Source organism: Trachinotus anak, unplaced genomic scaffold (assembly GCF_046630095.1).
Source record: "Trachinotus anak isolate AG129_WGS33_773 ecotype Australia unplaced genomic scaffold, CSIRO_AGI_Tana_v1 ptg000021l, whole genome shotgun sequence".
NCBI classification, from domain to species: Eukaryota; Metazoa; Chordata; class Actinopteri; order Carangiformes; family Carangidae; genus Trachinotus; species Trachinotus anak.
Window position 1 is genome coordinate 15,855,934 of NW_027273872.1, and position 14,897 is coordinate 15,870,830.

At 44.1% G+C, this 14,897-nt stretch overlaps 1 protein-coding gene across 3 annotated transcripts in view; it reads left to right on the forward strand.

The window, feature by feature from the left end:
* Positions 1 to 14,897, forward strand: part of LOC139605707 (amyloid beta precursor protein binding family B member 2) — a 37,783-nt gene that overhangs the window by 1,851 nt on the left and 21,035 nt on the right. Inside the window, exons 2-8 of one of the 3 annotated variants that reach the window (XM_071457417.1) lie at positions 1,322 to 2,616; positions 3,398 to 3,606; positions 4,557 to 4,697; positions 5,257 to 5,342; positions 5,497 to 5,557; positions 8,017 to 8,163; positions 8,731 to 8,858. In XM_071457417.1, the coding sequence (XP_071313518.1) occupies positions 1,353 to 2,616; positions 3,398 to 3,606; positions 4,557 to 4,697; positions 5,257 to 5,342; positions 5,497 to 5,557; positions 8,017 to 8,163; positions 8,731 to 8,858 (2,036 nt within the window). In that variant the 5' untranslated portion in view covers positions 1,322 to 1,352. Of the gene's footprint in view, positions 1 to 1,321; positions 2,617 to 3,397; positions 3,607 to 4,556; positions 4,698 to 5,256; positions 5,343 to 5,496; positions 5,558 to 8,016; positions 8,164 to 8,730; positions 8,859 to 12,057; positions 12,187 to 14,897 lie in introns of those variants that run through there. The other 2 variants (XM_071457418.1, XM_071457419.1) reach the window with 2 other exon arrangements.

Consider the following 14,897-nt stretch of genomic DNA (forward strand, 5'->3'; position numbering starts at 1 on the left):
AGTCATAGGCCTGGAGTGTGGTTGCAGATTCAGCACAAACAGGTTGTTGTGGTTGTCTGGCTCAGTGACAGAGGGACAACACAACAACCACCCAGGGAGAGGAGAGCAGATAGGGGCCCTGCATGAGCAAAGTGCACTGCCCAGGGATTCTGCTCTCTCCAAAAATCCTGCCTCTGTCTTTTCCCAAGATCTTGTCGTGCTTTAAAATCTGCTGCGTTTGTGTTTTCCATATTTCTGAGAAAAGGCGCTGACGATGGCTGCAGCATTGTTTGAGGTGTGTATGTGTGTGTATCTAATTGTGTGGAAGGATGTTTATACATTAGGCTTGCGTGCCTGGGCATGTTTTTCTACCTGTACCTGTACCTTGTTGTGTGCCAGCTTTCCACAGGGTCATAGCCTAATTAAATGAGTCAAAAACAGAATTGACAGTGATGCGACTCATCCATGTGCCACAGTAGAGATCATAATGATTCTCTGCCACTGTCTTTGTTGCTATTCATCTGATTGTATTCAGCATCAAAAGGCTGATCCACCTAGTGATAAAAGAGACACAGCTAGCTAGTTAGCAGGAGCTGGCTGCCACTTTTCCTCCCCAAAGACCAGGCCTGCTGCTCAGCCCCAGCTTTGACTGCTAGTCCTGGATGAATACATCGAGGGTGTGACTCACAATCATGCAAATGTAATCCAGCTTCATGACTTTGATGCAGTGTTTTTTGACACTTCAACAGTGACACCTTATGTGTAAAAAAAAAAAAAAAAAAAAAAAAGGATGTGCACATTAGTGTATCAATAAAAGCCTCAGAGACTGCAATGTCTGATGTTTTATCAGCTGTTTAGTTGTAAAATCAGACAAATGCAAATGAGCAGTTGTACTGACCAAACAACATAACAGTAATATTTCACTAAGTCGTGTAGTAATTTTAGGACAGCATGCAGGCATAGCTTTTAAAAATATACTAACCCAGTGACCAACCATTAGCCAGCTAAAGAGATAAGTAGGCGTAAAAGAAGCTTGCAACCACAAGGAGAAAGAGTATTATTGTACTCTGACTGAGTCAGCGAAAATAGGAAGTGAGGACCATGATCAATGAATTTTCCAAGCAGCTCAGTACATATCCAGCTTACAAGTCATAAAATAACTCATTTAAATCATGCTTTATAAATGGTGGTTTATGTTGTGTTTATGTAAAAAAATAATAACAATGGTCCATATATTATTTTTTAAACTCTCAAGTATTTGCAGCAGAATGTGAACCAGTATCAAGCTATAATGTGTAGCCCAGTTAAGTGATTTCTGTCATTGTGTCTTTTCTCCCATCAGCGCTGTCACAGCAGTATATTCCCAGTCAGCCATGATGTCAGTACAAACCCCTCCCCTCTCCCGGTCTGGCTCCTCCCCCTCAAATGTGGGTTTGGCCAATCGCAGCGGCCCCTCCTCCACCCCTCCTACCTCCCTCAGCCTTCGTTCGTCATACAACCAGCTACTTGGGCGTGATGTCATCAAGGAGTCCATGGAAACCGGAAGTTCTGCCACTTTGCCAAAGAGCCGTCAGAGGTACACAATGACCAGTGTGCGGAGTGCCATGGGGATAAGTGACAATTTGGCTTTGTCTTCTAAAAACCAACCTGTGACCCGAGGTCGAGGCCTCCCCACTAAGTCCTCCTCCAGTTCAGCCCTCTACTCCTCCTCTTCCTCATCCTCGCTGTTTAATGCAACCAACCCCAAACTGGCCAAGAATGGGGCCAACATGCAAAGACGAGCTGAGAGCCAGCAGCTGGAGCTGAGCAGGGCCAATACAGAAGGCAAAATACACAACGATCTCATCAATAACCCAACTTCTGACTGGCTAGAATTTGGGAAAGACAACTCACAGCAGCCCTTGTTCCGCAGAAGGACCAAGAGCTTCTTGGAGTACCATGGGAAGGGCTGGGACCTAGACTTCAACTGGGGAAACAAGGAGGACAAGGAGGAGAAGAAGCAGCAGTCTTCTCCAGAGAAGGAGCAGGCTAGCCCTGCCAAGGAGAGGGAGAGCCAGAAGGAGGAAAAGCCCAGCAGCAAGCAGACCTGCCAGGAAGAGAAGGAAGAGGTGGAGCCAGTGGTGGAGGAGGAGGAAGAAGAGGAAGATGACCCCACACCTACTCCAAGACAGCCTCTGCTACCAGTGGTGGTTGAAGCCCCACTTTCTTCTACTTCTTCTTCTTCCACCAACAGCCCAGAGTGGGTCCCAGACAACCACAGCCACCCACAGAACCAGACTCCAGCTCAGGTCAGAGAGGAGCTCTGTGTCCCGGTTCAGGCTAGTCCACGCAGTCCTGCAAAGCCCCCTCGCAGCTCCCAGCCCAGGGTAATCAAGGTGGAGCTGCACCCCAACAATGAGAACCAGTTCCTGCAACAGTACCCACCTTCCTCCCCTAGACAGGCCCGGGCTGCAGAGAGGAACACCCCTACCAGAACCAGAGCACCTCCTGCCCTGCCAAATCCTGAACCAGAGACTGGGCTCCCTAAAGTAGGTTTAAGAATGGACCTGACTCCTGACACTCCATCAGAGGATGAAGACTCCAGCTGGACTACCCTGTCCCAGGAGACGCCGTCTCCTCAGACTCCACAGGAGACAGGTTCGATATGTGTGTGTTTGTCCCTTCATCTGATCTTTCTTTTAAAAAGATTAGCATATATGTGTCTGTCTTTATTACACCGTCCTTTCATTCCATCTTTCTCTCCCTCCCTCTTTCTACCTCCTACAGACTGTCTGATCTGGAAATTTACCAAAAGCCTCTTCTTAAGCAAGCAAGTCACTCCAGCAATACTGCTGGAACCTTTAAGGCCCCTGTGAGCCCCCTTATGGCGCAGAGAGTGATTAGGAAGGACAGAAGGATAGGATACTGCAGACAGCGTGGTGTGAAAATGGAAGGAAAAAGGAAAAAGGAAAAGGCAGGGCTGCATTTAATAAGTGATGATTGCCAAGGATGGATGACAAAGCAATAGTTAGAGAATATGTGGGTACGGAGAGAAATATTACAAAGCAGACAGGGAAAAAGAAAACCAGCAGAGAGAGGAAGAGGGAGAGGGTGTTGCCCATTGGATCTTACTACAGGGGATAAGCCCCGTAGTTGCTATGACAACAGAAACTAAGTAGGGACAGACTGACCATCTCTGAAATTTACCCTGTTCAACCCTGTGTGTGTGTGTGTGTGTGTGTGTGTGTGCATGCGTGTGTGTGTGTGTGTGTGTGTGTGTGTAGGCTCTTGAATGTGCATATGCTGTATGTACATGTCATGGTCTAATGTGTTTTTGCAGAGCCAGCCTGTGTGCAGGTGTACATACATATGTGTGTGTATGTGTTTCAATGATACACTCATGTGCAATATGTGTTTGTGTCTCTCTGTCATCCATCAGCAGATGTATGGAGCGAAGGGGACCTACCTCCAGGCTGGCGAGAGATCTCGGATTCATCAGAGGTCTATTTCTGGCATGTCCCCACCGGTACTACACAGTACCACCGACCTGTTGCCTCCGGCAACCAACACACCTCTCCTAACAATGAGCCAGACACTGAACATGACCCACAACAGCAATCAGAGGACTCCCTCAAGCCACCCAACGAGGTCAGAAGCCCTACAGATCTATCACCCCGTGTGGTCAAACATCTTTATATTTGACTTACACTTATATTTATACTTAACGTATGAGGCTACATATATCCAGGTCCTATCCGTGTGAGTATTTCTTTATTAAAGCTGAAGATTGTTTAATGTCAACATATTCAATCCCCAGAGAGAAAACACTGCATATTAATGATGATGGCACTGCATATTTAAAAGTTACATGGTCTTTTATTTATCCAAGGCTAAATGTTCAGTGTTGTGTAAGAGATTAGTATTCCTGCACGTCACAGCGCAACCTCCTGTGAGGAAACACACTTATGCCCAGGTAATTATGTAAAGCATATCTGAGGAAATGCAAACGTTCTTTAATTTCTGTCAGATCTGCTCGACACATTATTGGTGAGAAACACTTAAAGTTGAGGCACATGTATCTCCAAGTTATGCATACCTGCTTCTACTCCTCTGTCACATTTTAACCGTGGGGCTCCTCATTGTTGCCCATAATGAAAAATTAAGTGGTGGCAACCGCTAATTGGCAAAAACATTAATTTATAAAATTAAACATTAAAGTTCAGGCTTAATCGTGAAAATAGTAGCTAGACAAAACACTCTTAACTCAAGGTCCACTTACTAGTTTTTCCCAGGTTGTAACCACATCTAACAGCCTCAGTGAGCCATTCATGAAAAGTCCTTCAGCTGATGACATGTGAAAAAACTGATAAATTGAGTTGGGATTGTTTTTGTTGTTTTTTATTTATTTTTAATAAGTATTTTTCAAAAACCATTATGATAAAGGTTAATGCTTTAACTGGCAAATACACTATCATAGCCCAATCATGGAGAGCTGCTGGTGATGTACCCACCATCCTCTGTTTCTGTCTGTATCATCTTCTCTCACGCTGCATCTCTCTCTGTCTCTCTATCTTTACCCCTCTCTCTCTCTCCCACAGCGCCCTAGCAGTCTGATATCTGACAGCTCAGTGGAGCCCGTTCCCTCCCCCTCTGGCTCCTCCCCCTCCCCCTCCTCCACCCTCTCAAATGATGTCACCTCTTCTGGACCAGATCTCACCACCACCACCTGCATAGCCAACGTAAGACACAGAGTCACATTTATTTGTTGAAATGGTCTCGTTCTCCTTTTTGAATTATATACCTTTTTAAATTTTCATTACTGAATTTTAAATGAATTTAATTATATTCATTTTGCGCTTTATTGTTATGTTGATTCTCTTTGCCATCATAGCTGCAAAATCTTTCATTCCTAGTCCAGCTTTTGCGTCTAACTTACACATCACAGTCAGTTTATGAGCAGTGGTTCGTCTGAGTAACACCAGCCATAGACCTGTTTTTATTCTGCATTTTCCCTAAAAGCAAACGCAAAGCTTGATGGTGTTATCGATTTATCTCTGCTGTCACTGCTACACTTATTAAATTGAAATGATCGCATGGTAATATCTGCCCATGCCAGTCTGAAGTGCACATTCAACAATTATCTTTCATATCACGTTAAAATGAGTATTCTCCTCTTCGGCTATTACGAAGCAAATTAAATCAAATAAGTTGGTAAAGTCAATATGAGAATCTGACAGCTTTTCATCTGCCACGAACAACTCTTTCTCAGCATCTGTCCGCCTGTCTGTCTTGCTGCAGGAGCTGAAGGACTATCCAGTCTATCCAGATCCCAGTCTGAAGGCGTTTGAAGGGGCTACCCTCCGTTATGCTTCACTAAAACTCAAGTAATACACTCTAACAAACTCTACAGTAGAGTATGATTTCTAGTTTTTCCTCTAGTTTTGTGCACCAAGGTCTGAACATGATTCTTTTTCATGCACTAGTTTGCGAAATATGACTTTGCTGTGACTATTTGTTATGTCTGATGTTTCCCTGCAGCCCTCCAGCCCAGTTAGAGACAGTGGACCTCAACAATACCTTCTCCAATCCAGAGGCAATGGTAAGATCATGACAACGACATACACTGATCAGCCACAACATTAAGAGAGGTAACTGGTTTTAAAGTTGTGGCTGATCACTGTATAGCTGTGCCCTGTTATGAAAGCATCAATTCTGCCCCATCAGTAATGTGATTTAAACGTTTTTTTTGTTTCACGTAGTATCCATGGCTTCATGACTTGACTAAGTCAAAAAACACACAGATCAGCCACAACATTAAAACCTGTTATTTGTTTTGCACATTTCAGCTGATCAGTGCGTAAAAGCAACATACTTGACAACTGTGTATGAAATAACTTTGTGACCACTAACAATCCTCTGCCAGGACTTTCTACTCTACAGACAAAGTCACAAATATACATTGCTAATGGCTGTACTTTTGTAAGTTAAAATACTTACAATTACAGACAAAGGCCCAAAATTGTATGTGAGTGAGGATTCAAGTATTATCACTTCAGTAACCACCTGATTTACTGATGTTCACCTCCATGCAGGAGGTATTGCGACACTGTTAGACTTTATTAGTAACATGGTGTAACCACCTATAGATGTTTCCATTCGGCACCATACGTAACATTTGATGAACACATATTCCTCTGATACACTGGTCTGACCTTCAAATCATGTGTTTGTTAATGAAGGGAAATCACCAGGCTTTGTTTGCCATGACATGATGAACCTGTCCCTCCTCTCTCTCTCTGTTTGCTGCAGTGCCACTCAGTGGTCACTGTGTGAACTGCTTGGTGGGGGAGAATGTGTTTGTGGGCAAGCTCGTTTTTGCTACCCCCTTGTGGACAGACAGGATGTAGAAATGCTCGACCAGAGTTCACAGGGAAGATGCGAAAAAGAGAGATGTTTGAGCTGAGGAATAGAAGAAGAAAATGTCTCATTGGTTAGATTTGGTTTTAAAAAGACGAAGGAGTCATCTTTTCTATGGCATCTATACTTTCTTTACTGAATTTTGACAACAAATGAGAATTTGGGATGTGAATGGCGGTGGTCAGTTAGACATTTTAGACCCATTTTAAAATTAAAAAAAAGAATCACTACTTTTTTGCCAAAGATATATTTAGTTAATTCAACATTAAAATAAGAACAATTGCGTCACATTCATGAATTTAGCAGTTAGAAGGAAGAAAATTAAAGCAAATGTTGCATCATGCTATAGATGCCAAAACTACACATACATGTGTCTGATTTAGTCAGGATTTTTACTTTATCATAGACAAACCAATCAACCAATCACACAGGACAGTATAATGAAACTTAGAGCTCCTTTAACATTAAAATTCAAGTGAAAAAAAAAAGCTTGAGATTTTCCACAGGCTCAGAGGAAACACAAGGGAGAAGTGTGGGAATTCACATATAAAGTCAGCATGTGTGAAAGAGTGAAGAACCCAAGAGAGAGTATTATGGTCAGTAGAAGACAGAGAGAGAGAGGGAGAGAGATGATGATGATGATGTGTGATTGTGTGTGTATGTGCTGAAGTGCATGTTGGCTTCACACTGTTACAGAGCTTGAGGAATTTATCCTGAGGGTTTCCTCAGCAGAGACGAGTTCCTTGTTGTGGTAGAGAGAGAGAAAGAGGAGAGAGGACGGTAATAGCTGCTGGCCTGAGGCGGTCTACACACAGACACACACACACACACACACAGTCTTTCATATTTGATGGGTTGTCTACTTCAATCAAACCTCTCTCAGTTATTGCTGGTGATGGTACAGTGGCTGTCACTCCATACTGTACTCTGGAAGCTTTATTAAGCTTTAAGAGGAACTTTGTATGAGTTGCTGTGTGTTTTTGTGTTAGTATGTAAGTGTGTGTGTGTTCTTATACAGGGATTACATTTAAGATTAGAAGTAGAATTAAATTTAAGGATGGCGTCGATAATGAGTTGGATAATGAGGTCTAAAGGAAAATTGTGACTATGTCAACTTGGATGTTGTTTTTGTATATTTTTTCTATTTAACTTAAGTTATCCACTGGGATCTGGGACAGTGGAGATATTGCTGTAAAGAAGTTAGACAGGGCAAAAAGAAGTGATGCTTCAAGCACTTATTTGGAAGAGAACAATGAAATCAAACAGTAAAATTATCAGCCAAACTATTTTTTCACTTGCTGTAATTGTGCACACAGACTTATTTCAGCATTTTTGGTGTGCTGACTTTTTTCCCTCTATTATTTATTATTTAAGGTTATTATTTATTACAAAGTTGTTTTACATAATCTGGCTTGACGCTTATTTCTTGTCAGACTTTACTGTGGCCCTGTTGCTCTGTTCTGAAATATCAGTCATTATTTTGGCAAAGTCAGTGAAGTCATAACCAAGAACATGACAAAAACAAGATCTAAGCTGAAAAAAACTGGATTATTCTATAGAGGATAGGGGGGAGGTATATAATGTTAACAACTTTGTGTATCCCTACAAGTGTGACAAAACAAATGTGTGTCTTCCTCCCAGTCATTTCCAGTGCGATCTCTGGGCTGGGTGGAGATGGCAGAGCAGGACCTGTGCGAGGGGAGAAGCAGTGTGGCCGTCCACCACTGTATCCGTCAGCTGTCTTACTGCAGGAGGGACATACGAGACTCAGCCGGTGTCTGGGGAGAGGTCAGTGTGTCAACAGAAACAAATGGTTACATAAAATATACAGCGTGTGTACTTTGGTGTAGTGTTTCCTGACTTTCTGACTTGTACAACACCTTGTCACAGTTTGCTTGTTTCAAGGTCCAAGCGATTCAACCAAAGAGCGATTCAGTCTCTCAGTTTAATGTGTGTAAGTGGAATATACTGTTTAATAAAAAGAGAAACATAAGAAGAAGGGTTGTGAGTGCTCGCCCCGTACTTAGATGTGAACTCAATGGACTTTTGCTCCTGAGTGGCGCCAAGCTAAAGGTTTTTGAGAGATTTAAAATGCAGAGAATGAGTAGAGATCATTCCTTCCTTCTTTTAGGTTTAATCTTTAGAGCCCTCAAGTGTTAGAGCTGTTTCATCACATTAAAAAGCAAAGATTAGAGTAAAGTCAAAATAAAATGAATATAATTTGTGTAGCAGAAATATGTTTTTTTTTTCTAATTTCCCATGTTTTTAATCTGATCTGATCTCGTGACCCCTTGTGGGGGTCCTGACCCTCCAGGTTGTGCACCACCGCTATAGTGTATGTTTGTGGTCTCACAGGGTAAAGGGATGCTCCTGGTGCTTCAAGACCGTATGTTAACTCTGGTTGACCCAGATGATCGCAGCCTGCTCCACTCTCAGCCAATCAGCAGCATCCGTGTCTGGGGCGTCGGCCGAGACCATGACAGGTAGGTGGAGATCACAAATCTTTCTTCTTTAATCAAACCAGTTTTTGTTTTTTGTTTATGTTTGCTGGGTATGCTCGTCTATTTTATCCCACTGTTTTAGCAATTCCACACGTCTTAAGTCTTCTCGAATTTGAATGAGACGCAAACAAGAACAAGCACATAAATCATACTACAAACATACACATGCTGTAAATGTGCAAACACACATCATATACAGTAACACACAACATAAACTGCATGTCTGGAGCATTCTTGCTGAATCAGGAGTTTTAACTAATCATCAGAGGATGGGATCAGCCTCATTATTATTTGATGCACAGTTGCACAAACTGTATTCAAAACACCATAATTATGCTCTTTTGCTCCATGTTTCCATTCCACACTGAGGACCCATGGGGCCTTCAGCCATTTGGCAGTGTCCCATGGTCTTAACCTTTCACTAGCCAGCTGACAGTGTGCTGAGGCTAGCACAGCTGCTAATGGTAGGAACAAGCTAAGCCCTCATTGATATGGGCCCGACTGGGTTTTCATTAACCCATGAAGAAACAACTTTAAACACTCACACAAAGTCTACACACATCTGGACACATTAGTGCTGATGTAACATACATGCATGCATGGATTTATATGTATGAAACATGTGTGTATATTTGCGTGTGCGCACATACTTATATAAGCTTAACACACACAGAAAATCCTTACACCAAATAAACGTCTTGTGAAAATCTTTCCTCGGCGCCAAATGCTAAAGCTCTAAGAGCTTAGAGACTTGGGGAGATTCACATTGGAGATGTGTCAAAGAGTGACTGTAGAAGCAAGAAGAGTGGTGGAGGTTTGCAGTGTGAGAAGCTGTCTGGTCCTGACATGTGTAATCAGCTGTTAAGGGACTGGGTGGAAATGGAGTTTTAAAATAGCATCTGTGTAAAAGGCCTGATCTCACTCGCCCATGCTCGCCAAGTCTTGTTACCTTGTTTTTTTTCCCTCATTTCCCTCTTCCTGTCTCAATGTCGTTTTCTATCCCTGTTCTCTTTCTCTTTATCTTCCAAGTGATGCTGTAGTCTCCCTCACACCCTCGCTCTCTTCCTCTCTCCCTCCTCTCCTCCTTCCTTCCTTCACTCAACAGTGTGTGTGTGTGTGTGATAGATAAAAAGAGGGAAAGAAAGAAAGAGAGTCCCTCCACCCTGTTCCGTCTCAGAGGATTGAGAAACTTTCAGTGCCTGTCTCTCTCAGCAGTAATGGATAAAGCGTGTAGTGGAAAGACGAGGGGAGGGTTGGCCCAGGATAACTCTGCCTCTTATCCTTTTTATTCTTTCTCTCTCTCTCTCTCTCTCTCTCTCTCTCTTTTTCTCTCTTACAGCAGCAGCTTCTACTGTCATCATCCTCTCCTCCCACCAGCACTTTAAAATCTGCAGTCGACAGCTTGATTTCATCTGTTTGGTTGCAGGCTCGTGAATCAGTATGCACTATGATATTACCCTGTGATCCAGAGCACATTTGATGCTCTGGGATCACAATGCACTTTCCATGTATGCAGCAAATTGCTTTGTGGTGTGTGTATCAGAGACATTTTGCCAGATGTTGGGATTACTTACTCCTGCCACTAGAGTGCACCATACTCAAAGTCTGTGTAACAACTGAGGACTGAACAGTGGTGCCTACATACTTCTGAATACTTTTGGCCTGGACCTGTTTCATGGTTTATGATACTATTGACTGGCAACTTGCATTAATGTAAAGGAACACATCTTCTTATCTGCGGGTAATGAATCTGATGGGTAGTTTGGTTTATCTTTCTTGAGATGGCGCTGTCATTTCGGTCGTTCTGTGTTGGTGGGCTCTTCTGAAAATGTGTTTCTTTAGATTTTGTGTTCTTCTTTTTCTCTGCAAGAACATTAAAAAACAAAGAACCCCAGTCTGGAAGAACTTGGCTGTTCTAGAAAGAGCCTTGACCTTGTTCAGATGTCCGCTCAAGTGTCCACAGACTCCTTCAGACTGTAGTGTGTGACTGGCCTGAGAAGCACAGGAACAGTGTGCTGACCTGTGGGAGACTGATTTCCCCCCTTAGTGTTTAAAGTTGTTAGCTAACTGACTAACGCTGGTAGATGCTCAAAGACAGGAAAACAGGAGTACAGGATTTGAACAAGTGAGCTAAAAAAAAATGGCAGGGGTGAAAGAAAGAGAAGATTTCCAAATGGATGCATGGAGGATGGTGCCTCCTTTAGCCTCTCCATCCCTCTCTCTCTTTCTATCTGCTGTCTCTTTCTCTGTCCATCTATCTGAGGAATATTCCCAGTCTTGCCCTGAATGTTCTCTATCTCCTTCAGCTTGATTCAATATGAATGAGTCCCCACGTCTCTTAAGCGGGGCGGGACGAGGACGGGGGGGGGGGGGGGCTTGCTCCTCGATGAAGTCATGAAGCTATATCTGGAGCACTCAGCAAGACTGACTACGTGCACGCCAGTGGTTTGCGCGTGCACGTTTGCATGTGTGTGAGTGTGTGTGTGTGTCTGCACGTGGCTTTGAACTGATGAAGTCATAGGTCTATATCTGGAGCACTCCGTTGTACGTGTGTGACGGTGAATGAGTGGGTGTCTGTGTGTGTGTTTCCCCCCCTCTCCTCCATCCCCTCTTTCTGTCTGTAATGCTCTTGCGCTATTTCTACTCTTTGTCTCCAGTGCTCTTTCTGCCTCCCTCTTGTTCCATTGGCTGCACAGCTTTGCCTCTTCTTCTTTCTGCCGCTCTTTGTTTGTCCCTCTGTTGCACTTTAACAGGGTGTAAGCCTTCCCCCTTTTTTTTCAGCTTCAGTGAGACAAGAGAGGGTGAGACAAAGATAGCAGCAACTGAGGAAGAGGAGAAGATACTCAAGACAAACAGGGAGAGTGCAGGAAAAAAAAAAGTGGCAGCGCTTTTTGAGCGAGAGAGTGGGGTGTAAACAGACCAATGGAGAGCAAGTGAGAGAGGAGGAGAGAGGCATGCTTCCCTGTTTGCACTGAGCAGGACACAGCAGGACCTCGCAGGAGACTCTCTGGACCGGGCAGGCAAAGCAAAGAAAGCCGAGCGGAGAGGAAGACGGGGAGAGAAAAGGTGTAGCAGAGGAGGAGGAGAGGGAGAGGGAGAAGCAGGGGGGAGGGGAAGGAAAGAGGCAGAGGAGAAGGAGGAAAGGAGCCCAAGAGGATTAAAAAAAAGAAGAAGAAAAAGAGAGGAGGCAGACGCGAGGAGATTTACCCCCAGGTACCACAGAGAAGGGACTGTAGCAATGTCACCGTGGTGAAGGAGCTAACAAGGCAGGGAAGTAGTCATCGGTAACGGGGCAAGGATGTCTGCCTATGTGAGTACCCCTGCCTCTTCTTCATTCACTCCTCCAGCTCTCCTTATCCATCCATCCATCCATCCATCCATCCATCCATCGCTTCACAAAGTCACCCATTACTGCCTCTCCCTCTCTATCCCAACACCCCAGTGTTTCTCCTGTCTGTTGACAGTTGTCTAATTGCTCTATTTGTGTGGGGGACGCACAGCACACAGCTCCCAGCCCTACTTTCATTCATTAGCTTTTCCTTTATTATTTTTTCACTCATTTACTTCTCAGCTTCCTGCTGTGTGTTTGACTTCAAGCTGTGTACTTTGTCTCTTTCCCTCTCTCTCCCTCGCTCTCCCTCCCTCTCTCTCTCTCTCTCTCTCTCTCTCTCTCTCTCTCTGACTAGCCGTCAGGTGTAGGGATGCAGGTTTGAAGCCGGTGTCACTGAGACATGAGCAAGACGTTTAGAAAGAGAGTGAAAGAAAGAAAGGAAGAGAGATAAAGTAAGCGGAGTGGGGATTGAGAAAGACAGGATTAAAGAGTCTGGATGTGCTGCAGGGATTTTTCAAGTGTGTGTCATGGCTGTTTGGAGCTGTTTGATACTGCACTTGGTTCATATGTGTGTACACTCTCCAAAGCCAAAACATTTTTGACATATACATCTTACACCGCCTCCTGAATTTGTTTAAATGAGGATACACACCTAGGTGAAGGTGTGTGTGTGTGTATGTGTGTGTGTGTGTGTGTGTGTGTGTGTGTGTGTGTGTGTGTGTGTGTGTGTGTGTGTGTGTGTGTGTGTGTGTGTGTGTGCATGATAAATGCCTTCACTATATGCATATGTGGAGTTCCCTCCTCTCTCTCCTTCAGTATCTACCATTACAAGCAGAGGAGGAGAGAGGAGAGAGGAGGATGAGGGATGAGCAAGGAAACACTAAGCGAAGAAGAAAAGCCAGAGTGAGATGATTTATGACATCAGTGGGGCAGTCTCTGCTTGTTTTCTTGTCCTTGGCATGTGACACTTATTAGGACTGAGACAATGGTGTTGAAAATCTGAGCATGTGTGTCACTGTGACGTACGTCTTTAGTAGTGTTTTTGTATAGCGCTGGTGTCTGTGTGCATTTTCCTGCCGCGAAAGTGAACTATTGTTACTTCTCTTCACTAATGGGCCATCTGCAGATGTGCAGCACACATGCAAATACACATAAAACACACTTCTCCAAACATGCAACACCTCCACACGTTCATATTCATTAGTGGGCAGCAGTGGGGTTTTGCTTGCTCATTCCCTCCAGCTCTCACTTATTTCCCCCCACTGCTGACCTTCTGTGGACAGCTGTGGCATGTAGAGAAGAAGAGAGAGGAGAAGAGGGAGGAGAGGAGAGGAGAGGAGAGAACACGCAAGCCTCCAGCATCATTAATATTTTAATGGTGAACACACTCCAGCGATCACCTCCATTTATGTCAATGAAGTGAGTTTGTATGTGCATGCTCGCGCTGTGGCTGCCACTCTTCAGCTCCTTCCAGTCATGACGTCCCACTTGAACCGCCGCCTATTTGCTGATGTCAATGCCCTTAATTAACATGCAAGGCCCCTCTGACGGCCCACAGGGATGGAGCCCCAACACCTAGGCCCACTCGATAGACGCCAGAGTGATTGATGGCCTTTCCCTCCTGCTCCTGCTCCAATTTGAGACCCATATCAACGCAAAGTCTCTCTTTCCCTGCGAGTCATCACTCCTCCACACCAGCTCCTTTCCATCTACCCACAATCCATCACTCCCACTTCTCCACACACATACACACACCTCTTGTCAGGAGATGTCCACCCAGCCTCCCAGAAACCCCTCATTCTCTACAGGGTCATTATGGCAAGAGTTGTGTCTCCACTCCTCTCTGGCCCAGAGTCATATGTCAGACACACACACAGACAAAGAATTACACACAAAGGTATACAAAAGCCTTAAAAAACCTCTTTTCCTTCTCTCTAGCATTTACTCTCCCACCACCTCTCTTTCCCTCTCTGGAGCTCTCTTACATTAGCATTGTTAGGCACACCTGCTGTAATCCCTGTCTTCCTGACGGATTACTACTCCCGTTCCTCCTATGGATTCCCTCCCTTGCCCCAACCAGCCAATAAATCTCCCCCCCGATAAAAACCTCTCTGGTCTCGGCCGTGGCGGGCAGCGATGTGAGGTGATGCTGATGTTCGCTGATCTTACAGGGGCTGAACACAGCAGGACGCTGGCACAGTCGGTGTCTGCCTGTAGTTCATCTATCTATTCAGACTACAGACAGCAGCAGTTGTCACAGACTGTTTAAGCAGAATATATTTGAATACTCATCAGCACTCAGAACGTGATGTAGGCTTTCTCTGGGGCAGCTGCTGACATGTCTAGCAGAATAAATGTATAAGGTGGTAAATTAATCTCCCCTTAGTTGTTTCAGGATCAATATCATACTTTATTCAAATAATTTACATTGACAGAGTGCATTTAAAGGTACACATTTATCACTTTTCAAGGTTACGATTAAAAATATTTCTGCAGCTCAGATCAGATTACTGTTACTCACAAATCGATCGTTTACAAATAGATGAAGGTACAAACTAGTAAATGGTGAACTAGGAAAGGCCCACATAATGCAAAGAGTCACAATACTTGAACCTGATTGGCTAACAACATCAACTGACTGGAAGCTTTGGTGGGAATGTATCAGTTAAACTTAATTGCTTGGAAGGATT